A 26,486-nucleotide genomic window follows, 5' to 3' on the forward strand; every position below is an offset into this window, starting at 1 on the left:
TTCTTCACATGGTTGAGTGATATGCATGATGATGTTATTTTCAAGCTGTTCCAAGACCAGAGATACAAATGTGGGGAATTAGTCAAACAGAGGGTCAGATAATATTTCCAGTTCAAACTAAGAAGTGTATTATCTGCAGAACTGTGCTCCTTCTGGGCCAAGGAGCACATGGTTAACTGATTAAATTAGTTTGAAGAGTTACAGATTAGTGGTAATGCCCTGCTTTTTATTTAATTTGGAGAGTTCAAACCATAAGTGAGCAACTACAGACAAATTTATTAACACTTATCTGTATTTCTCAAAGCTGTATTTGTACTAAAACACACCCTTTGACTATATGAACATTAAAACAAAAACATGACATTTAAATAGCTAACTGCAGTTAAAATGTGCGAGCAAACACCTGGGATTTTAGCCAGTAAAGTCAACACACTTCATGCAGAAATTATGTGAAACCATATTTAAAAATCAACATGAGCTTCATTTGTTCAGTTTCCCCTTCTTTTTATCACTATAAATTGCATTAATAGAACAGGAATGGTAAGTTTACCAAGCATTAAAAAGCAGTAACTCAGGGGGGCACAGCAGCTGTAACATCTTAACTTTGATAATCACACCATCAGTATCTTGTGATTGTACTGTATACTTGTAAGACATCATAATTCACAACACTTACAGAAGCCACAAAAGACCACAAAGATCAACTTTGGAGAGACAGAATAAAAACATGAGGAGAGAAAAAAACCCATTAAAATCTACACTAATGACAGCATATGCACCGTAACAGCTCAACTCCACCAGTGAACAAATTTTTCCACTTTGGTGTGTAGCCAACTCCCAGGGTATTTCAGCCACAGCGCTGCTCTGTGAAGTGTGGATCAAAGCCACTTCACAGATGTCTGTTGACAAGCCATGATTACATGACACCAAGCCAAGGCCACTGAACTGTTTAACATACTTAAATAAACCCCGCCTGCTGAACAGAGGAAGAGGAGTCCCCTGAGAAAAAGACCATCAAGGAGCTGCGAGGGGCAAAGACTCCTGCCTAAGTGAGGCTCTCCCGACTCCTATGTACCTGCTTGTGCGCTGTTTTGTTGCGACGAGGGATCTGCTACATTGGCAACACTGGAACAATCCTCTTTCTCCTTGGAGAGAGGGCACTCGAGTCCACCTGCAGCCTCTAATAGACTCTCCCTCGAGAACTCTGCGGAGGTTGGAGAGACAAATAGAGGACAAGATAGAGGGGAAGATAGTGATACAATCAGACATTCATCATAAATCTGACTCGACAGAGATGAAGTGACACATTTTATTCCACAAAGATGTTGGTAAAACACCGATATGTCCTCTTAAATATCACAAAAGTCCACCTCAGCTCATCAATCAGTGCTACCTGACATTTACAGTTGTGTGTTGTTTGAATTTAAAAGTCTAATCTTTAAGTGAAACCACACTCGCGATAATGTTCATTTATTTGCTTCCTCTTTGCTCCTTTCATCTGGACCGACATTTGCAGCTCCTCTATAAGGAGAACAATCCAAAAAGAACATGGTCACTGCCTTATTTTGGACTCCAACTGTTCAGGCTTTTATAATACAAAAAAATATTTGTCTCAGTGAGTTAAATTTTTTTTTTTCATTGTGGTTACTGCCTCAGATAAACAGCCCCGTCCACTCATGATGCATTAGTCCTGGGCAATTACTGAATAGTGTGTACAGTATGTGCTGTACACTCTGAGCATCTCACCACCTGCCATTACACTGAATTATTTGGCCCAAGCTGGAGAGCTGACCTTTGTTTTTTGCCATTAGAAGTGAAGCATTTGGAACAGAAACAAGATAGTCTCTGCCAAGGTGGCGGTCTGGCCTTGATATTTTGGGAAACACACAGTTTTTTGTGTAATTTACACACCTCAACTGAAGAACTTGCTAATTAAAACAGTGCATTTCATTTGCTCAATGCATATGAAAACCAAACAGCTGATGTTTGACTGCAAACTGCTCCTGGCACACATACCCTGTAAAAATGGGATGAACCAGGCTCTCTGGCTTTATATTCACCAAACTGACAAAAGTGCCGTCTTCTTATTTAAGTCCTGGCAAAAAAGTGAATAAATGTACTTCCCAAAGTGTTGATATTTTCCTTTAAATACTTCTTCCCGCCTACCACCCTTCCCCAATGCCTTAGTTTCACTTTTCTTCTTCCCCCTCTTCCTCCTAATCTTCTTGCATTTACATACATCCCTTCCAGACATGCTCATGCTTCCTACCTCATTCTCTGCTTTACTTTCATCCCCTTTCCCCTCCTAACTCTACACCCCTCTCCCCTGGTAATAAGCTTTGTTTGTTATTCCTTTTTACTTTCTACATTTTCTGTTTTTAATGGTACCTCACTATACATTTGTAAACGATCTCCCCTACATAATCTCATGTCCGTCTTTTTATTCTTTTTATGCGTCTTTTCTTGACACAGATACGTTTCAATAGACACCCTTTTGACTCTACTCGTACATAAAACCATCTTCTTTATATTGCTCATTGACAGCTAGGCTGAAAATCTGAGGTTCTTGTATTCAGTTTTCTTTTAGTGCCGCTTCTGCTTCGCTATGTCTCAAAGAGAAATCTAATTTTTAGCTCTACAATGTTCAGGTTGAGCTTCTACATAAAAAAAAAAAAAAAAAACACAGCAGGCTTGTATTGAAAATATCATTTTCACAACCTTGGCTTATCCTTTTCAAATTTAAAACCTCTTAGAAAATGGCAGTGTCGTGTATTTGGTAATTAAAGGACCTGAGTATCACTGCTTAAATACCACTTGACAAGGTGCAGTTCCAAGTCCATGTAATCACTCAAAAAATTCATCCTGAAGTGGAATCTAAGTCACAAATCAAGGGCCAGAGTCTAAGACTTGACCGTGTTGAAATGTTAAATATCTTCAAAAAACAATCACCAAGAAAAGTCACTATTCGGAAGCAGCAGGGTGTATTGTCGATACAAATCCAGGAGTAGTTCTTAGCAATGATTAACACCCCAAGAAAAACCAGAGATACTGAGCTGTGCATGGTCTTTTGTGCTATGAAAGAGTTGGTCATTTTTCGACGCCTACAGGCGGTATGATAAGAGTAACAGTCCATTATACTTCTCTAAATCTATTGGTCAGATCATGATGTCAGGTTATTATATTTCACCCCCAGATCATGTGCATTAAGTTATCATTAGGTCATCTTTTACAGAGAATGTGCCCAGACATGTTCAGACTTTGCTCTATTATTTTAAAACAAATTTCATACATATTATACCTTTATGTATTGCTATGTTTCTGATGCCCTTCTTTTAAAAGTTATATTGCTCTGCAGCATGATGTTTTGAGTACACAACATATAACTTTCTTCAAAGCTTGCATCTTCACACCAAAGTTACAGGTTGTAGTTTGTGATCTTCCAGCTGTACATGTGTGTCCTCCACAGACACACATCATACCATCAAAACATCAGTCATTACTAGAATGAATCATTATGTATTTTACACGTGTTTTAGCTCTGGTCTTCAGTCTAGTCGCATTTGCTGTGGCAGATTTTCAGGGAGGTTTATTTTGCTGAATGAGTAGCTGCAAACACACGTCTCTATACATACCCTCCATTTGGCAGCGCAGTTTCTCAAAGGCCTCCGCAGTGGTCTCGTCATCGTGTGGGAGCTCCTCTCCGGTAGGAACAGAGTCGGGGCTGGGCCGGTCCGACAGGCAGCTCTCGGAGGAGCACTCGTCCCCAGCTCCCTGCTGCTGCCTGTACAGGTGGTGCTCCACCATGAACTGCAGCTCTGGGAGGAAGGAGGTGGAGAGAGAAGAGGTTGAAGCCAGGAAGAGGAAGAAAAAGAACAGAGAAAGAAAGTTGAAAAAAGAGGGAATGGGTAACATGCCAGGGAAGATTAGAGGGGAACGGAGTGGGTTGGTAAGAATATTAAAGTGAGATATGGGGAGATTCATTGGGGAGATGGGAGCAGAAAGAGGACAAGCAACAAGAGTAAAGTGGTGTGAGATGAAAGCAGCCAATGGGAGGAAAGAAGGGTTATGAGTAGCACAAATTTAAAAAAAAAAAAAAAAAGATGGAAGGAAGGAGAGCCAGTGTAGGTGGAAATTCAACAAGAAATCCAACACTTGAAAAAAATACCGTAGGTTGAGCATTTTAATAAACTGGCAACATTTAATTAACCCCCTGCAACTGTCTGGAGTGAGGGGGCAGGTAAAGACACATCAGAGTGGAGATATGATTTCTTTAATCACCGTCTTAGGCCTCCTTCATCCATGGTTTTATTAGTTTTAATCCCCTTGTAGCAAGAAACCAAAGTGCACTTGCTACCACACAGTTTTTTCTCTAAGAAGTGACTCATTATCATTATAGCAGTTTAGCTGTAAAACTAATTGAAAAATAAACATCCTAGAGCTTCAAATTTCACTTATCTTCTCATTATGGTCCTCTTGCTTCACTTCCTTTATTGGAAATTTGCTTATTCTCTCTTTTACTACAAATACTCTGTACAAAACCATTTGTATATATATAAATAAATATACACTTAAAATGGAATTTGCATTGCACTGATGTGACCAAACCACCGAAAGAAATATTAGACTTTTTTTGTTCCTGAGGCTTCCTTTAGGTTTTTTAGGACTCTATGCTACAATTCGACCCCCTTTCTAAATTAAAAACACAGAAAATGAAGGGAATTTTGGTCAGAAAATGGGATAATGAGTCGTAACTGAAGTATGTGCAGCACTGATTGGCTCTGAGTTCGAAATAGGACACTCAATTTCAAACTTGGCTACTTTACCAAGGAAATTCATGTTAAAATCTGCACTTGAATACTTTAAAGGCTAGAAACTGGACACACCACTGGCTTCATTTTTTTAAATTATACTTTAGATTTTTTCAAACAGTGGTTGCATGACTGTATGTAAGTTTAAATAGTTTTATAATGCTGTAATCTTTGCTTCTGCCCACATTGGAAGTGAAGAGACTCTGTCTTAACATGAATAAACTTAGCGAGAACAGATGGGTTTGATTAACTCACATTTGTTGTCTTTACAACCTTTAGCACATGAATACTTCTTTTGTATTTCATCTTCTTCAGGACATATGAGACACTTTTTGAGTTTTGGGTAAGGGTTAACTATATTTTGCTGACACATACACCTGCAAGAATCTTAAATGCTTCCATGTTTTGTTTTGTTTTTTTGCAAAATACAGCTATTCTGATACTGTGGTTTTTAAAGCTAGAGCCGACTGTGATAATACCCCTGCAAAGGACTGAAGTATTTGAATTATTTAAATGTGTATCTGCATTTTACATAGAGCAACGATGAAATTACAGTTTATAAAGCAGCTTTGAGAGCAACACAGATATGGCATTTGCTGTTTGCACACCAAAGGTGTGATCTAACACTTAAAAAGTCAGCATCACTCATACAAGAGTGTTGGTGACTCATAATAGACTACCTTTCATCGTAGGTGTTCCTTTTTGCCCTTTTCGCCGCTGTCGAGGGGAGTTCAACAAAGCTGCCTGTAAAATATCAACACTGAAAATCAACTGGGCAGAGAGCACAAAAATGGACGAGATTCTTTTAATAGACATAAACCTTTTTTTTTAAAGAGCATAAATTTGATTACCTTGTATAACTGGTTTGGGAGGCGATCTTCATCTATTTCTGTGAGAAAAGCAAATAATCAGTTAAATTCAGAATAAAAGTATGGAAACATGGAGTGTAAAGCGGAAACACAATGACCAGGCAAATATATGACACAGTAACTTCAACATAAACCACAAGAAAAGGTCCCACATTTTGCAGTCTTGATACTGTTTGTAATAGCACAGAGTACTGTAGCTGCTGTGTCCAGACAGAGTGGATTTAAGGCGACCTCCAGGCAGATGGTTATCTGACACACTACAAGCACAAGCTCTGCAAAAGTGCTCAATTTTTATCAGGCACTGGGGGTGGTGTTGTTTTATTTTTTACAATCATCTATCAAGGTAAACAGATTCTCTTTAAAAACGGGGTTGCTGATCCACTCTCATCATATTCCTAATAGACTCCATATACAGCCAACAGCTGGTAACAGATAAACAGTAAAACACTGTTTATGCAAAAACCCCTGAGGGGGAGTACATGTGAGGCATACTGAGGTGTACCCTGGAACAGAGCTGATTTATATTACTAAAAGCAGCCACTGATGGAAGTACATTTATACTTATTTATTTATAATACTGTATATAAATGCACAGCAGAGGCTCTGGATTTAATTTAGTTTAGCATTTTAAAATGTGCATATATAACACAATGCATTCCTCCACAGTTAGTTAAACCATCCACCAGCATATAAAATGAATAAAACTCTTTCTATGGCAGCTGTTTACGACATTAAAGTGCTCCATTAATAGCTGTAAACAAATAGTACAAAACATGATAATGCAGCACTGATCGAGTCCATTTTGACTGCACATCGAGTCCTTTAACTTTTCTATTCTATGTACATTTTTCCTAGAATATTTTTACTTATTGGTGTTACTGGTGTTGTTAATTGAATATTTCTTCCACCGTAGAAGCAGCTCCAATATGTACAAACACAGGAGTAGAGATTGTATTTGCCTCTCAGTGGAAGTGAAGGTCCAACACAATATAAGAGTATGAAACTCATATGAGCTTCAATGGATGAAGAAAAGCTCAATAAAAAAAGTCAATATGTGGAAACATGACTCTGTGGTCATTACATGAAAGGACGAAAATAGAATAAAAAGTCTGACTGGAGTACAGTGAAACCATTAGCTGTGATCAATAATGAGCACGTTGAACCCTCATCCAAATCTGCGTTTTACAGCCTTGAAACTTTTTTTTTCTAGGACACCGCCTTGTTGCTTGGCAACCTATGCATCCCTCGGCACTGGGAAGCCACTGTGTGTGTGTGTGTGTGTGTGTGTGTGTGTGTGTGTGTGTGTGTGTGCGCTACAGAACATGTGCATATATTATTCCTACTTAAAAGTATGCGCTAGGCTGTTCAAAATGCCAGTGATGTGCTTGTCGCTTCATTCATCTCTCTCTCTCTCTCTGCTCCAAACACAAATGCAGCGGTGTGTAAAAATCTGACATAAAAGCGAATAAATTTTATTTTGTGAAGAATTTATCTTCATGCTGTGTGTTTATACAGTGACGCCTGCAACTGAAATTTATCTTTAGCATCTCCCAGGAGTTGGAGAATGTTCCTACAACCGTTATGGATTTTGTTTCAAATCAATCCCAGGAAATGGGCCAGTCATGGACTGTCCTTCTAGTCAGCAGCTTACGATTTATAAATTACTTGACAGACAGCTGTCAAACAGTCTGAAATTAGACTTTCAGCTTAATACTGCAAAACACCGCAAATCTGATGCGTTTTCCACAGTAATGAAAAAGTTGCCGACATGTTTTCAAACAGAGGAAGCAAATATCATAAATCGAGCATGTTTAATACTAATAAGGACAAATTCAAAAATATTTATGCATTTCAGTAAAAGATCTAAACATGTGGAACAATCTTTAAGGATGAACTTTATACAGAAATTGAAAACATCGTTTGAAAACAGCTAATGAACAAACATGAGAGTGTAAAAGGCCATACATTGTGTACATATCATGCTCTTGTCAAAATCACACTTAATAGGGGGCAAAAATCTGTGTTATGATGTGAAATGGAGACATAAACAACACTGTGGTTGGATTAAAGTGAATGTTAAAGAAACGTGCAAGTTAAGAATTGATCATGTTAAGCAAAATATCACCTGAATTCCATCTTTACTCGTATTGCTACCGCTGCTGGAGGACTTTATCACATAAGCAAATGTTGCTGCTGAAATAATGCAGCTCAAATGTACAGTACATGTACGACATACACACTATATGTGGGTTTATATGTGTATTTACAGAGCTGACTGTTATTTCATCTGTACTATGTAGACTGTGTAGCTTCTACTGTATATTGCACATGGAGAGATTTGGTTAGTGCTAAGATCAGGAGTAAAACCTCCAGACTATGGTTAAGCTGTTAACATTTTCTACTTTTAATGAATATTTTTAATGGAAAAAGCTTTTAATTCCAGAGAACAATTTAGCACCTGCTGTGAGACAAAGTAGATGCTGTAGTTAGAGAACATGAAGGTGTCTTAACCCTGAAAACATGGACGTAGAATTAGAGGCACCACAGATGGAATCAACAAGGATTAAGATTTATCAGGAGCCTCCTTAGTTAGTGCATCGGATGACTGCACTGCAGTCGAAGACTTTAAATTTTAGAACAGCAGCTGTGCTTTAATTTGAACAAGCAATAAGATTAGTATTGTTCGACATGGCTGAAATATCATTTGGGTCAAGAAACATAAATTGTGGTGTTTCCGAGGCTGATATTCAGATTGCTTTGTCTGTGCGTGGAGCCCATCTGTGCTGCAGAATGAAAGAAAAGGCCAATAAAAAAAAAAAAGCCTCTCCAGCAGTGATGAGTCTATCGCTGCAACTCCCAGCTGACTGACTGTCTGACACAAAGCCAGATGCGAACAGAGAGGGTCTTCTGACTCCACTTTACTCAGCCAAGCTGCTCCAATTTAGCTTTCCACTGTAGCTGGTGTCAGATTATGGTTGTTCTGCTGCATCTGATGAAGAAAAATGAGCTAAACAGCAAAACCTCTTGCGTGGTGCGTTCTGTGAAAAAGAAGTGGATGTCTAAACAGTCAGCCATTTATGCATCTGAATGGGTTGTTTCATCTGTGCTCCTTTTGCTCTTGTTTACTGTTGCTAAGAGCAAAGGGAGTGGAGGGGGGTGGTTTTCTTTATTGCACGCATAATAACAAGTGGCTCCTTTCTTTTCATTTTACAGAAAACACAGATCCTCTGCCCCTCATTTCCACTTCTTTGAGCTTAAACAAACCAGCCACCAAATGCATTTCTGATGCAAATATGATCTACTCATAAATAATAGGAAAAAAACAACAAATGATGCTAATATGGAAATGTAGACATAAGGGCTGGGGGTCACAGTGTGAGGTAAACCACAATCATTTTATGTTGTTCATCATAAATATAAGGTAGCAATGAAAGTGTTGTTTTTACACTTTGGTTTATGATACAGTTTAGCTGTTCTACCTCCACTGGAAACACAATCAGAGTAGGTGTCCTGATGGCTGCTGAAGCCAACTCATTACACTGACCATATGGTCTTTAATGCCAGCGTTTCTACACTGTCCTTCAATACGCTGGCAGTTAAGTCTTTAGTTTTGACCAATTAAAAGTTTTTTCATGATAAAATAAAGTCATTAAAATTTACTTTATATGTCCATATCCATAGATAGACAATACAGTGTTAAAAATGTGGAAAAAAGTGGAATACTGTAACCTAAAAAAGCTATAAAATTGCAAAAAAAAAAAAATGATAAAAAAACAGCAAATATCTATGAAATGATTAAGTATTTAGATGATTTCCATTTACAAACTGTGTAATTTTACAGTCATGCAATGAAAGAATTCATTGCTTTTTGTAAAAAAAAAATTGATGTGGACCTTATGGCTGTTTTGCCTCATATTTTTTAACTGACTTGTACATTAAGATTTTTCTGTGATCCAATAGACATTATCTGTAATTCAATAAAACAGCAAACATTCGTCAAACAACAGTGTTAAAAATTGTTCACACTTTTTCAGTCCTTAAAACACATTATTTGTCTTTCAAATAACAGCAAAAGGTATGAAAAATAACTTTTCCCCCTGATTTAAAAACAATAAAAGCAGTAAAACTAGTGTAATTTTCCATTTAAACTTCATAAAAGAACAAATTATCCAGCCCGGTCTCACGGGGATTCGTGAAACTGTCACGTCAGTTTTTGTTTCGGTTTCGTGCGCACCAACACGATGTCGTCATGTTTTTCGTGCCGCTCACCACGAGCGAAACCTGCTGTGGTAATCACATCTGAAAGTGGTTTATACCGGCGGATTCATGACGATCTAAGCTGTCCATCGGCGTTTGCGGCCGCCGCTGCGGCCGCTGCTTCGGCCGCCGGACATTCTTTAAATTCCTATGCAAATTAGGCGGATTCATGACGATTTAAGCTGTCCATCGGCGTTTGTGGCCGCCGCTGCGGCCGCCGCTGCGGCGGTGGCCGCAAACGCCGATGGACAGCTTAAATCGTCATGAATCCGCCGGTATAAACCACTTTCAGATGAGATTACCACAGCGGGTTTCGCTCGTGGTGAGCAGCACGAAAAACATGACGACATCGTGTTGGTGCGCACGAAACCGAAACAAAAACTGACGTGACAGTTTCACGAATCCCCGTTATCTTATGTAAAAATACAGATTTCTGAAGTTGACATTGTCTGCGATGTTTTACATTTTATGTATTTTTTTTACCTTTAACATGTAAATTAACCTATATTTCCTGGAATTTGAAATAACAGTAAATTCCTCAAAACAAATGAGCTACAAAAAAAAGGTTCAAACCAGTTAATTTTCTACAATGCATCTAGATTTTAAAAATCAATACCTCACTTTTAAATATTTAATTCTATCTAGTTGCTACATGTAGAAATACAAAGAAGTCACAGTATGTTAATCATTGTCCCCGTTGAATTAGTTTTCAACTTAAACTTAAATTGTGTCACTCTATCTTAAATTTCCCATGCTGGTTCATCAATACTCCTTTTTTATTGCCGTCATCCAAGCAGGAAATGTGCGTGCCTGCATGTGTAATATTCATAAACATCTAGTCTTTAATTATAGATCAAATAGTATACATTCTAATGCTGTATTTTCTTTCATTTCATGTTAAGATTTTCTAGCGTCATGTGAGCCAAAGTGTTTCGCGTGGCAGCACAGACTTTACACAGACTCACTAACCAGCTGCTACGGCTGCTTCTGGGTATTTAATGTCTCAAAGGGGAACTATATATAAAAGTGAACATAATAAGTATGTACTAATGTTGTAATGTTCCAAATGTTCCAGTTCTATCTGCAGGAAACACAAAACTTCAGAACAGATGTTAATTAACCCATAAGAACCCACGGAGACACCAGTGTAACAAGCACTTTGAGTGCCCCAGTCTCTTCCTTGTAAAGCTTTATGTCTGACCTTAACTCATTAAGTCCTTTAAGGAAAAATGGGTCTGGATTCTTATGGGTTAAGAAGACATTACTCCAAGTTTTATTTATCAGTAAACTCATGACTGCACTCATAAGCCAAGCTCTTCTTGACAGAAAAATTCAAATCAGCAACCGTCTTGTAATAATTTCTGCTTCCTCATTATTTAGCCGGCAGCCTGTGTCTCGCTTGTCTGTGCATCTGTGGCTCTTCCTCTGATGTGCTTTTGGGGTTCGCGGTGCACAGGGCAGAGCAATCTGCAGTGCATTAAATAATGCAGGGCTCTGTGTGATGTGGGGCACACCATTACTGCACCAGCACAGCTCCTCTCCCTCATCATCATATCTATTCCTCCCCATCCCCCTCTTCTCTGGCTCATCCTCGTTGCCTCTCTCTCACACAAACACCCATAAAACTGTAACTGTCTCTGATCGAGTCTTTGCATCTGATTTGACGTCTGCCTCAGGAAAGAATTTAGTTTTGATACGTGCCCTTGTGTGTGTTTTTGTTGCTGACGTCAGATTTGCTTTTGAAAGCATGCACACAGCAAGGTGCCATTAAATATGAATCCATCAAGAAGAAACAAGAAAAACATGAACCTAATTCTACAAATATGAGGCCTTCATTGGCCTAAATGTGATTAACACTCCAATGAGGGCAACATAGCAAAATATTTGCAAGAAATACATTACATACAGATTTAGATTTGATAACTTTAGGGGTGAGACTTGTTTGGACAACCAGTTAAATGTACAAGATCAGATATCAGGAAGGTCACAGTAGACCAACAGATGGAAAACATGAAGTCACTGCCTAATAAACATCAACAGAGAAACTAAAACATGTTTATTTGATGGACATTTCCTAAGAGGCTATTTTGGAAAAATGCACTTCTCTGCTAGAACCATCAGCTGTTTATACAGTAAATGTTCAATCAATATAAAAAACATGAAAAAACACTCAAAATCAACTCATCAGTGTGCCTGCAAACAACAGCAACACAACGCAGCACATTCGTATTCTTTCTCTTCATAAATGATTTCTCCTACACTCCGCTTCATAAGTGCCTCCGTTCTCTCTCCTCTCTGCTCGTCTCTGAACTACTAAGCATGGAGGATTGTTGAGAGTTCTCTCTGCACTTTTGCTCACAGATCAAGGGTTACTCCACATGCTCGCTCTCCAGTTAGGGATTCAAACAAGCACATACTCACACATAGGCACACTGATCACAGGTAACGGCACCTGCTTTTACTCTGCTCCAATCAGAGACTCTTGTTTTCAGGACAAAAACACAAATGACGTCATCTTGCAGAGATGAAAATGCTGTGATATAAACAAACTATAACAAAGGCGTTCTCCATCTGTATTCTCAGTGACGCATCAACTCTTATTTATTTATGCACGGCAGAGAACCCCACCGCCACCTGGAAAAAATGACTTTGTCTGCCCCATGTTCCCTGCTGATTGTTTCTTTATTTTGTAGTGGGTCACATTACACGCTCACAACCCAGAGCACAGCAGCGGCAGGAAGGGATGCAGGGAGCCACTGGATGACTCATACAACCGAATAACTCTCTGGAGCTTCGCTGTTGTGTTTGATCATTAAGATCCCACAGGAGGACACACGCACTCGGCTGTTTCTTCTCCTTCCTTCTAATGCAGCAGGAAGATTCATTTGCTGCATAATAGAGCTGAGCTGTATGATCATAGCAATCAAAATAAGATATGGAAATGTGGAACCGTGTGAAACATACTGCAGCTAAGGTTTGATTGTGAGAGGGACAATAAATGACTTACTTCAAGTCAAAGTTTATTACAGCTCAGTATCACACAGCATGCTTGAAAGGGCTGTAAGCAATTATAAAAATATAAATGAGAGATATATGACATATAAAAACTAATAAGTATATTATTAAGTATAAAAAAGTGCAATTCATGCAAATAACACTCCAAGAGGTCAGACAATGCACAATTTACAGAATACATAACCACATTTGGTAGTTTAATGTTGCATTATATCACGAATCACTACACATAAACTGTGCGATGTAAGATGATTAATTATATTTTAGTACTTGAAGAAGGCTAAACGGTTGAAGACTGATGCAAATAGATGTGCATTGTGTGTGAAGGTGGAGCCCCAACTGCTAAATGAGGAGTGACTAAAGGTAATAAGTAGGATAGGTGAAGCCTGTGTAATAACAGCATGTACAGGAAGCCAGCGTAATCAAATAAGCACAGGGGTAATGTGATCAAAATGTCCAGTCTTAGTTAATATCTTACAGCAGCACTGTTTTGCAGAAGTCGTAATTAGCTTCTGGCTGAATAGTTGCCAAGCGCAGCTCCCTTTGGCACACCATAAGTCACCTGATGAGCAGATGGTGTGTATAACAAGATGAGATCTGTCCATTAAATGTGATCTAAACCAGGAGAGAGCAATGTCACAGAGACCAATATAACTTTCTAAATCATCTAATAGAATGTGGTGATCCGTCAAACTGCACCGATGCCCACGAGCACCAGTTCTGAAACGGAGTCAGAGTTTGCAGCAGGTAATAAATCATTTACCACTTTTATCAGTCGTTTCTGTGCTGTGGAATTTTTTGAAAGTGGGATGTTGAGGTTCAAACAGATTATTGAACGAGAGGTGAGTTACAAGTTGCTGAGCGACTGCTTCTTTAAGGAGTTTTGGCAAGAATGGCAGATTTTGACTGTAGCTACCGACTACATCATGATTCATTAATTAAGCACATGGAGGGGAGAAAAAGCTACTCACACAGTTAGATTCTTGGCACAAAAAGCTGGAACCCACAGCGCCAAGCATCTGTTTAAGTGTCAAGACTTAGTTTAAGGCAGGTTTGGCCGCAGGTAAGGTCAGCTGAGGTTACACGTGTTAAGGGATAATTCAGGTTTATTGCAACTTGGGTTCTATTTTTGTAGTCTTATTTCTTTTGATTATACTTCATCACAATAAAGTCAGACACAGCAACAAACTGTCAGATGAGGTCAGGTTATAAACAATCTGTTGGACAGATTACAGTATCTGAACCACTTATCATCAAGATGAAAACGAACACCGGGTGCAAGCAAAATGTGGACCATAATTTCTCCTTAACCGTGAAGCCTCAGTTTGCATCAGTCAGTGTCAACCAAGGAATTCAGTCTCTTCACAACTGACAGTTTATTATTTTCCAAACATCTCAGGAGAAGACCGAGTTCAGCCATGTGTAAAATATGCAGATATCTCATAAATTTGAATGAGGTCACTCCATTCAAACACAGAGGAATCCAGCAAGAAAACACAGTCAACAGAAAAACCACTCAATCTGGCCAGTATATATGTCCATATGTTCTTGTATACAGTCCTGATAGATGACTTTCCGATGTAAACACCCCCATATGCCTACATATTTCTCTCATCTGTCAATCATTAGAACAAATATAATAATGGAATAATCAACAGACATCCTGTATTTTACGTCTCACCTGGTGTCAAAGCAACATTGGTATAAACTGATTTTATTTTCTTTGCTGGAAAGCACTTTAGGTCTATTGTTATAATTTGCTATAAAAGTAACTGACTTAAACTGTCATAGATGGCATCATGCCCGAAAATCCCAATCCACTTCACTGAAACTGAGTAATCTATAAAGCATAAGCTCAGCCTTCAGATAATGAATATGATCCACAAGTGGCAAAAATAGTCTGTATGAAAGTGCATGTTTGCTTTAAAGTGCCTTACCAGGTGATGATTGATCACTGGATGCCACTAAGGTGGCAGGTGTTGGTCTACGTCTTCTGATCTGAAAACGACAAAAAGAACAAGTTCATTCTAAAGTGAGGCTTGAATTATATTGAGAAAAAGACGTCTTCATTACAAATTAATTGCTGTAATGACAGTAAGTCACAGCAATTCATTTGGAATCGCTCAAGATCTTTGTTCAAATGCCGGTTCTTGCAGATTTTTACATGTTGTGAAATAAGGGGAATAACTTGCAGGCTGTAATTTCTCACAGGGTTCATTTTTAATAACTAGCTCCACCAATTAAAATCCTAAAAAGTAACACATTGGTAATTATCATATTCTTATGACTTAACCAGTTAGAGTTGGTTTACACTTTTCCCCTCAATGGCATGTTGTGTGGTTCACGCTTTGGCCAGTTTCTCTGCCATGAAGCTGTCAGACCAGAACAGGCCTGTGTGATCCACGCTTTGGGTTTGACAGTCATAACCTTGAAGATGTCTGGGCTGCATGAGAGCAATGCTGCATCCTGCAGTGCTGTGGAAAGAGACCAGCAGGGCTGCCTGCCTCCTACTGGCTTCTTGGCCCACACAGTGGAGTGTGGCAGCTACGGACCATTTTGGAACAATCTATGGAAGGAATGCACATTTCACTGAGCCGCTCAGCTGTTAGCAAATTTCTACCCATTACTGGAAAAATAAATACCTAAAACCATTTTTGTGTAATTGTCTCAGGTGAAAATAAATTTTAAAAATTGCCAAAATTTCCAGTGAGAAATAAGTCAGGGCGAGAGACTTTACTATTGATTATACTGTCAATCAAACTTTAATGGAAACAGCCACAATGGGGTTAAAACTGTTGGGAGAAAATCAATAGCAGCCCTGTCTGACACTAGAGAAAAGCTGTACTCAAACACCTAGACAGCATAGCATATCACAATCCCCTGCGGTGGCTACAAACATACACAAGAAATGTTATTTTTAAATCCATTTATATCTTTATTTTCTACAGAGGTAAAGCTACTAGTTTTGTAAAGCAATGCAACATACTATAACCTACTTTCATCTTTAATTTTGGTGAAACTGCACATCAGAATCTTCCAGTTCAACCCTTGTTCCCAGTTGCATTTATACTGAATCCGACTACTGCCTTTTTAGTGGCAACAAATGGCAGATGGACCCATTTTTACTTGTTCTTGCTGGACTGGTGGCTGTAATCCACAATCGTTTTCAGAGAAATTCCATGGTATAAAATGTGTTTTCCATCTCAGAGCTCATGGATAATTTTAGAGTAAGTATGGACGATGTGGTGATGCAGCTGCCAAACAGAATCACTACTGAACCGTTGTCCCCAGAGCTTTAGGATTTTAGGGGAAAGCACAGCGATTCATTGACAGCTGCTGGATCAGGTGATTGCATTTTAATTTTATTGCTCCATAAAAGTAAAGGGCTCTGATGAAGCAATTTAAACAGACAGTCGATCATTCACACACACAAACACACGTATCCACACATACCCTGCACACACGGAGGTGACAGAGTTGCTGACTGATGCTGTAAGTCATGTCGGCTCCATCGTTTCTAAATGCTGTTTGTGCACTTACAAAGCAGCGCTACCTCCGCCTTCACAGCTGCAGGGCCACATAGCAAGTAGGTTAGAGGCTCTTTTTATTAAAAAGAAATAGGAGTCAAAATTACAAGTAGTGAGATGTGTTAAGATGTAAATCTACAAGGGAAATTAAAGAGTTGGGAGTCATTTTATTGCTTTCAAAATCATAATTTAAAAAAAAGTGACTGAGTAGAATCAGCAACAGAATCATTGAATTACAGTCCCAGAGTGCAGGTCTGACTTTGAGGCTTTGCTGTGACTGAACAAAAACAGCACAAGGAAATTATTAAATAGCGCAAGATAGTAAAATGCACAAAACATCACTTCAGACTTTAATAATCTGGATTGTTGGCGGTTTCCCTCTATTCAGAAATCCCTCCTGCCAAACCAATATCTCCCTGCACACACACAGCCTGATATAGCAGCTATTAGAGCTCTGCAGAGTTCAATACTTAAATTGATTAGCTTCTCTTTATAATGATATGACACAGATGTAACTGCAGAAATAATGTGCTGGAATGAAAAGTGAGCAGAGTCAGTAGTACGTGGCAGCGTACAGTCAATGGCTTTTCAGATCTGAAGAGGCTTCATTACCTTTGAATTCTCAGCCGTGGAGAGCAGGAAGACTGTGCATAAGAACAGACACTTAGGGCCTTTTCTTTTCTATAACAGACATGCTGCTGAGGTATTTTACTTCTTCGAACACTTGACTTCCGAGAAAATTGCTGACTTCATACCCTGAGACGCATGTCAGCTATTCAGTGTTACCTCCCTGCGGCACTGCAACCTTCTCTTTAAGCTTGTGAGTCTCCTTTCTGTATCCATGCATGCCTTTTAACAGTAATATGCTATCTTTGAGACGTCAGTGTCAAGACTGATAAAAACACAGACACAGTGAGGTTGATTTTTCTTTGCTAGGGACTGTGCCATGTGTCACTGGATGACAGTTTGGTTATGCATAACCAGAAACACATCCAGACAAGCCTAAGAAACAGTGTTTGAAAATCCAATCACTAAATTTCAAACAAGACAGATTAACAGGGATAAAGTTTCTGAATCTCATATGCCTATATGTAGTACAGTATGTGGTGGATACATACAAACATTTCCAGTAACCATCACTCCTGTGTTCTAATGCTGCACTGTGTTAGCTAATGGTGTTGAAAGGCTAACTGATGATTAGAAAACCCTTGTGCAGTTATGTTAGCACATGATTAAAAGTGTGAATTTTCATAGAAAACATGAAATTGTCGGGGCGATCCCAAACTTCTGAACGGTAGCGTACATTGACACAAACAGATGAAGTGCTAAACACTCTCACGGAAAGTAAATTTTTTTCTGTTAAATCTTATTTTGAAAGCAAAATCTGCATCCTTGTAGCCTGAAACACGAGTCCTGCAAAATACAGGGCTGACGTTCTTATCCCCTGGTGAAAAAAAAAAGCCAATTCTTCTTGTAATTTATACAGCCTTAAGCAACTCTATGACTGTTACATTACCGATACCCTGAGCACAGTCTACCATGCATCACAATCAGAGCATGATATAATTGTGTATTGATGTTCTCTTGAAGTATATTAAATATTTATTAATTTAATTTACTTTCCTGCTTAAGTTTATAGTACGTTAATTGACTTTCATTGTATATTTACAACCTCTTGAGAAGCTCTGTGGGCTCAAGTTTTAAAAGCTGCATTAGAAATGTTGTACTAAGTACTCTTGTGGATACTAAAAATAGTGAAATATTATTTTAGCCTGGTGAGTGAGTGTGTGTATGTGTTTTGTTGCCATTACAGAAAATCCACCCTGCCAGCATACGTTTAAGCAACACAGACCGTGGCTGTGTAGAACTGATTATACCAAGAGTCATTGTTATTCTTCTCACCCGGCAGCAGAGCAGAGAACTCCCTGATCCCCTCGCTCACACAAATACCACCGCTAACTGGACGGGCTCACCCCTCCTACCGCCACGCCTGCCTTTCAGCCCACAGTCAAATGCAGTTTTATCATTTCTCCCAACAGTAAACAAAAACAGCCTTCAAAAGTGATGGGTGGGCAGGAAAACTGGTGCATGCCTGATATTCTTGTTGTGTGGGGGGGCAGTGGACAAAGTACCCTTGGCTGGAAAATGTAGGTCAGGCCACAAGACAGCAGAGTCAGAGTTTTTTTGTGTGCTGAAGTCCCAAGTTGTATGGGCTTTACTCTCTAAATGTGTGGTCTCCAAAGGATCCCAATTCTGTATAGAGCTGCAATAAGTCAATAAATGGATTTGTTGTTGTCCATTGAATTTGCTGTCAACTATTTTTATAGCCAATGAATCACTGTTTTTTAAAAGAAAAAATGAAGTCAGAATTCTCAGATTTTAATCAAGAAGATAACTGGCAGAATAATAAACAAATAAAAGAATTGTATGTTGCAGCCCTCGTGTGCAGTAAAGTAAGAACTAAAGTAAGAACAGTTGCAAAAAAACTTGACAAATGATCTATTTTCGTCTTGTTCCAACATGAAAAACTAAATTGAATTGTTAACACTTCCTTTTGCTACAGACTGATTGAGCACACCCGAAAGATGAAAGGTGACACAAAGTTAGGAAATCAACATAAAACAAGTTGCTGCATCAAATAAGGAAAAAAATCATCTGATAATTTTTTAAACTCAAATCAGTTGCTTGGCTTCAGCTGTGGGCCCATCTTTTTTCCTAACTGTCTAATCAAAAAATCATGTAAACAGGTGGAGCATCAATCAGATCTGGGCCATGGACTGTCCCATGATGGTACTAACCTGTTAGAGCCTTTAATTATACAAAAAACATTGGGCCTTGATAGATTTCAAACCTGTCAGTTATTTGAAAATTCATCCTTTATACTGTTGTCATGAATAGAGCAATTAGCTAAAGAGACCAAAAACTATTTTTGGTAGAGACTGTAAACTTGTTAGTTTCTACTGTAGAGTTGGTCGTTTTAACATTGAGGTCTATGAGGCCTGACCTGGTTCAGAGCCAACCTCATTTGAGTATTTGTGGAACTGCAGTTTTTGCGACTTCTGTGACCATTTTTCAATCAATTGTTTGGTCTAATTCCAAGTCTGAGAGTAGAAAGTGTTTCAGAAATAAATTACCAGCAGGATGGTAATCTTTTCTGTTTCTGCATGTTTTTTGACTGGGATTTCTGAGAAGGGTTAGGGTTAGGATTAGGGTTAGGTTCTTTTTTGGCCCTACAACAAAGACCCTTACTCTTATGGTCCTTGTTGTAGGGCCAAAAAACCTGCATTGTTTCAACCAGTGGATTTCTCACAGATTAGGAAAAGGCAAGAATGTTATTTCAAGGATTTATGTGGGATATTCTGAGTGGGAAGTTTTAGCATTTTGATGAGATTTAGTCAGATTTAGACTCCAGGAGGGTTTAAAGACATCCAGTTATGAACTTAGTGGCTTTTCTTATCACAGAATAAAATTACTCATAGCTTACTGATATGTCAGAGGACGACAAGAGGCGACAACAGCGTAAAATTCAAGATTTTAATTGAAAAGTTTGAGGGCAGAAAGTCCACCCATTACCTTAATTTTCCATAATTTGCTTTAGAACTCAATGTTAAAGAAAGCTTTCCCAAAAACTTTGTTCCTGGGTGGGCCAAAGTAGTTCAGAGTTGTCATATTCGGTCCAGTGCACAGAACATATTAGACTGGAGGATTTATGTGAATCATCATCCTTCATCCCGTCATTTGAAATATGATCTTGTTATTGTTCAGGCTAAAATCGGGGCTCAGCTATAATAAATCCCCACAGACTTTCTCCAGCAGTGGTCTCATTTGGTTTTGAATGGAAGGAGCTATTATAGTCGAAGGACTTTGAGAATCCACATCACTGACTTCTGCTTTCTTTCACCTGAATTTCTTCAGTCCTCAGACTCCTTCTCAATTTCTATCAATCCTTTGTTTTCCCCCTGACAGCCCTCCTTATCATCTTCTCTCTTATTGATTTGTATCATCCAGCCAGGTGCTGATGTTGAATGGGGGTTTGATGCACTGCACAAGCTATAATTGAATCACTGTACTAGATCCAAGAAAATTAAATTTTTGAGAGTCACACAGGTAAATTCTAGCAGTTTATCATAAAATAAAATATAGGAGTAATGAGGGCTTCAGTGTTGGGGCTGTTATCGTAGCTGTATCTGTCATTTGACTGACAAAAATAGACATAAATGAGGGAAACCAAAAAGTTACAGTTTACTAAGCCGTTCTCTTGTATTATTGCAGTTTACAATAACAACAATGGCTTCTCAGACAGAGGTGGACCAAAGAAGGTTTCATTTGCAGCTGCAAACACAGACTGATCTCAGATGACAACTGTTTCTAGGAGACTGTCTTGAGAAAATGCTGTCTTCAGCTGACATTTTAATGATTGTTTTTGCTGAATTCTAAAAACTTGCTCATTCACATGCACTTCACAGCTGCATTTTTTTTAGAACACTGAGACTAAAGCCACATGTCCCTGCCAAAAAGTCACATCCTGGTTTGGATGAGCATTTAACAAGAAAAACAGTCAATTCAGACTATAATTTCTTACATAGAAATTTGTTCATATTTTCAAACTGTAGCCTCTGTTTCCACTTCTGAGACCACAAGAGGAAAGACCTGCATGATGAGGACAAACCGATGTAGTAACATGACACTGCTTTGCCTAATTCTTGCCTATTTACCCAAATAAAATTAGGAGTGGGTCACAGCTGCGCGAGGCTAACCTAAACTCAATAAGCAGGATTAATAAAATGGAGAAATAGCCTACGACACAATGCTGCCTGGTTCCCAACAATGTTTAGGTGAGTGGTCCATGTCAAAGTAGCAACCACAAAGATGCAGGACCCAAGGTTTCCAGCCTGTCCTCAAACAAAAAACGACCACATAGGTCGTCTGTACAGGCCCGTATTATGACCCAGTGTTACGTTTTGACGTATGCGACCTCTGGCGGTTGAGTAAATATCGACACTCTGGAGTCGCAGGTGAAACGTCACCATGAACAAACTTTTATCTAACACTATCCCTGTCCTTATCCCTAACCCTAACCTTAAGCATAACCCTAAAAACGTGTTGGGAAAGTGAGAAAAAAGCCGTTTTGCGACGGAAAAGCCGTTTCGCGAATTAAATCCCGTAATGCGTTCGTTTTCCCCGTAGGGGCGCAAACGTTCATATTCCGGTGCACGGTGCAAACGACCGATGCGGTCGTATGAATATGAGGACTTGTTGCGGTTTCCCAGCAGAACACTGCATTGTAACAAGATGATCAATGTTTTTCACTTTTCAGTGGTTTTAATGTGGCTGACTGCTGTAGTGTCATTAACCAGCAGGCTAATGTTTGGAGCTTAATCAAACAAATATTAATCCATTCTATAAACTTTTACTCTTGCATCTTTGGGATAGGGCTGCACAGAGGAGTAGTGGTTAGCACTTTCGCCTGCAGCAAGAAGATTCCCGGGGTGGGCCTGGGATCTTTCTGCATGAAGTTTGCATGTTCTCCCTTTGCATGCGTGGGTTTTCTCCGGATACTCCGGCTTCCTCCCACAGTCCAAAAATATGCTAAGGTTAATTGGTTATTGTAAATTGCCCGTAGGTGTGAATGTGAGTGTGATTGTTTGTCTGTATATGTAGCCCTACGACAGACTGGCAACCTGTCCAGGGTGTCCCCTGCCTTCACCCGAGTCAGCTGGGATAGACTCCAGCACCCCCCGCGACCCTAGTGAGGATAAAGCGGTGTATAGAGAATGGATGGATGGATCTTTGGGATAGGAAAGGCTTTAAAAAAAAAACATCGATTCTCTCCTCCAAACTCTTTAAACAGCCGGTATCATTCTGACTTCAGCCTCATGCACACCGCTTCCACATGTGAAGATGTCCAAAGCTTGACAGACCCGCTTAGTTACATTTGCAGAGCTGTGCTTGGACTATCACTACTTGGGGAAGAGATTTAGCAAATACTCAATTTCGTGAAGGTGTTGAAAAGCTGAAAAATGACATACAAAAAAGTGCTGTTTCTACTTGTACAAAGCTGTAGTGACCACGTGCTCCGGTTAAGATGAATTTTAGTTTAACGGGTTTGCTAATGTGCAAAAGCTATGCGTGGTGTGATTATGACAATCTGCTGCAATCAATGTTCTTCTTGGAAAATGACCCTCCTGAGGCAATATAAGCAGCCCATTTAATGGTTATGTTTTCGGTGAAGGACAAAGATGGTCTGACACATCAGTAAAGGGAATATTAGGGAGGTGATGTCTCAGCCCTGAACCGTCTGCAATAACAGATAATTGCGTCAATGTGACACGATTCATCATCTCAACTAGGAATACTCTGACTGCATTTATGAATGTAGTTGTTCAAGTGAGCTCTCCTCGTCTGAATGACAGATAAGAGAGTTGTAGCTCCCGGTTTGTAGATCTTTCTGTGAACAGCATTGTCACTCAAAGAATAAAAAAGCAGAGAGAAATTTAGGCTTCATTCACAGTTAAACCTGCTGCTAATAGTTTTATAAATACTCCAACCCTAATGACAGCAAAATTACCTTATGCTACCACTAAAACTGCACTAATCACACCGCTGCCTATGTCTGGTAATAACAGATTAATTCGTGGGGGAACATTTGCATTAACTGTAATGTTGGCATCAACCAATGGTATATCTGTTCCTTTGAATCAAGCTTAGTTCAGTTTAACGAAAAGACTGCAGACAGAACAAACTCCCTGTAACCAGCCTTAAATGAACCATAAGGAACAAGACCGGTCTTCTCAATCAATCAGCAAGAACACAAATTAGCATAAAAATTAAAAGTGGTCTCAATACAACATAAAAGCTATAAGTGGATTTGACATTTTTCAAGATATTACACTCATAACTAGCTGTTAGATATTCATTTGGGGCAAGCAGGTGAGATTGGAAAAGACTGAAACAAGGCGAACAGATCTAACAGAATCTGCCAAACAACACCCTTAAGGCTGAATAATGGCCTCGGTAGCACAGCACCAAAAATAAATAAAATCACTCCCATCACTCATTCGAATGAGTTGTTCTATCAATACAGTAGGGGGAAGCACAAAGATGACAAGTTGCAGTTTTGTGGGAGTTTATGTACCAGACCATTGTGTGGCTGGCAGCAGAGACTTCCTGAAGTCTTGTTTTCAGGCTGGCTGCTTCCCCCTGAGTCGAATCTTACAGATAACAAGATGTTCGTACACGCAGATTCAAAGATCTGTGCCCTCCCATGACCTCTAAAGACTCAAAAGGTTCCCTTTGTACAGGCTAAAGTTGAGAAAGATATCCCAGAGGCATCGCTGTGGTACTAAAACAGTTTCAAAACACAGCATACAGGGATTTTATGTGCTCAGGAACAGATAATGACCACTACATGTATATAGTTGTAAGTATGAGTGAGGAGATTACCCATTACATTTCTCTTCGGGGATGAATAAAGTGATTCTTTTCTATTCTAAAATGTTAACCTGTTTCTTGAAATCGTCAGTAAGTGTCTTTCATGATGTGTAATATGAGTGACTATTGTAACCTCTGAATGGAATAGCAATAATATAATTATTGCTGGGGAAAAGGATTCTAGAGGGTACAATCCTCACGTCATTCAGGGGGCACCATCTGGTCTTGGCCTCTATTAGGTACAGTTTGTTTGTGGCCATAAATACACAATGAGCTTTCATGTAAGGTTATGACATCTGTGACACACACTGCATTGTGTGGATAAGAGGATGCGTGTGTGCTTTTGTTGTGATCAAGGAGGCTGTTCTGACTGATGGCCTGTTCTCCACGGAGGCTGATTCGCCCTGCTGGGAGGTGTCAGGTTGCAGGGATTACTGAACCATGGGTGAAACCCCCTGATGTGGCATCCGTAAGTGTGCTTTTAAACATGGCCACACGTTTTCCTTTTACATCCACAGCATCCCTTTGTTTATTTTCTTTCTCTTCAGATCTGACTGTGACACAGTTAGGCTCCTTGTTTCGGTCAGCTTTCTCACTCACACACACACACACACACACACACACACACACACACACACACACACACACACACACACACACACACACACACACACACACACACACACACACACACACACACACAAACACACATATAAATCCACACACTTGAGAACCAGCATGCTGTGCAGGCTCAGCAGCCACTCACAGTGGTCTTAGAATAAATTGAAAATGGATCCTAAAAGGGTAAAGTCCCAGTGGCTATTAGGAAAGCTTCAGTCATGCTTATTGAGGCTGTGAGCTAAGAACTCTCTTGAGTCTTTGCGGAAAAAGTAAACAGAATTTTACTTACATACAGCTAAAACGAAATCTATCTGCTGGTGAAGAGAATTAAGTAAACACCAGGCTTAAGGTGTTTAAGCTCCTATATAGAATGGCTGTTGCAGCCTGGGATCAAATGTGGGACTAAATAAATGCAGACAGTGGACACCAGCTCCCTGACACAAACAGGACAGACAGGGAGGCCACAGAAACCTGAATTACATCTGTATTTTTCAGATTCACATAAAAATAATGAGACAGAGAAAAGGACAATGATGCACTGCAAAGAAGCACAGACTGACCTAAAGATACAGATATACAACTAAAGAAGACAAGCATACTATTTTACACAAATGCAACATAGGTTTAAATTAACAGTATTGTTCAATATAGCACTTGACCAATTGAACAAACTGAACAAACATAATGAGTCCACAGTGGAGTAAAACAAAAGGCTCCATGGCATCCAACTCTCATGACCATATGCTGGCAGATTCGTTTAAGTTAAAATCTGTAAAAATTCAATTACAGTTGATTTGGCGACATCTGTGGCTCCTGGTCATTACAGAACAACACTTAATGAACAGATATTTTGTCAGATACAACTTGTGTATTTAATACAGCCAAACAAACACTGATTTAATAAAGAGCTCTGTCACTAATCATCCATCAGCGCCATTTAAACTGTGTGATAGTCAAAGCAACCAGGTTTCACTAGTTATACTGTGTGGCAGCAGCAGTAACAAGCAGTAACTTAGTACGTGCTTCCTCTACTATCCCTCAAACAACAGCACTAGCAGTCAGAAATAGTCCTCTGGAGTCACGACACCAACATAAACTGTCATCGTTTCCTTGGAGACACTTGCGTGTGTTAGTTTTGCCTGTCAGACACACTTCAACAATGGCAACAGTAGCCAGCAACAACAAAACATGACCAAAGGAAGGTGATCATGTTATGATATGAGAATGGCTCAGTTTTCCAAAGTCTGACATCAAACCGACCAGCATCAGGCGTAAAACTGGAAGTGATAAACTTTTCACTGTACCTGAGACAAACAACCATCCAGTGGAGTGGAAGCAATGTGTGTCTCTTTGAGATTCAGATGCAAACTCCTGTCAAAATTCCAAAATTGCCACTAGTTAGCAGCAAACGTTAGCTGTCACACTTTTAAGTCTCACCTCATTTGACGAGGGAGGAAAGCAGTGGAAGGAAATTGCAGAGTTGTTGGCAGTTTACATCAGGAAGGACATTGTACCCATTTGCACTGTAAATGAAGTATGAGCCATCTGCAGATTTCACCAGAGGTAGCGCTGTTTTTTTGTATTTTTTTCTTTCTTTCTTTGCAGTTGTTGTGCAGCTGCTGCTCCACCATTTAAAATGGTAACAGCCTGGTTGGTGGTGTTTGTTTTTTGTAAGTCTTGCACATGAAGCCCTTATTACTCGAGAAACTCTTATAGTCTTAATATAGAAAGCTGTTTTTGCATCACACCGGTCATGTCTTGAGTGTATGTAACCTAAAAATATCACTTTTTTTATTTTGTCTATATGACAGAACATTTTATTACTGCTGAATGAATCACCAACACAACCAGACAAGTGCAAAACAAGTGGAAATAAAGGCAAAATTTGACTAAATGAAACATAAAAGTACAAAATAGCATAACTGTATGTTAATAAAAGTCTAGGTTTTTTGAAAGTT

General features: G+C 39.3%; 1 protein-coding gene across 1 annotated transcript in view; it reads right to left on the bottom strand.

Annotated features, from left to right (window-relative positions):
* LOC110949918 (protein phosphatase 1 regulatory subunit 1A-like) overlaps positions 1-26,486 on the bottom strand; it is a 35,079-nt gene that overhangs the window by 5,080 nt on the left and 3,513 nt on the right. Inside the window, exons 2-6 of the mRNA XM_022192242.2 lie at positions 14,887-14,947; positions 5,660-5,697; positions 5,489-5,552; positions 3,633-3,815; positions 1,076-1,204 (exon numbers count right to left, since the gene is read on the bottom strand). Of these exons, the coding sequence (XP_022047934.1) occupies positions 1,076-1,204; positions 3,633-3,815; positions 5,489-5,552; positions 5,660-5,697; positions 14,887-14,947 (475 nt within the window). The remainder of the gene's footprint in view (positions 1-1,075; positions 1,205-3,632; positions 3,816-5,488; positions 5,553-5,659; positions 5,698-14,886; positions 14,948-26,486) is intronic.

The sequence above is a fragment of the Acanthochromis polyacanthus genome, chromosome 5 (genome assembly GCF_021347895.1).
Source record: "Acanthochromis polyacanthus isolate Apoly-LR-REF ecotype Palm Island chromosome 5, KAUST_Apoly_ChrSc, whole genome shotgun sequence".
In the NCBI taxonomy this organism is placed as follows: domain Eukaryota; kingdom Metazoa; phylum Chordata; class Actinopteri; family Pomacentridae; genus Acanthochromis; species Acanthochromis polyacanthus.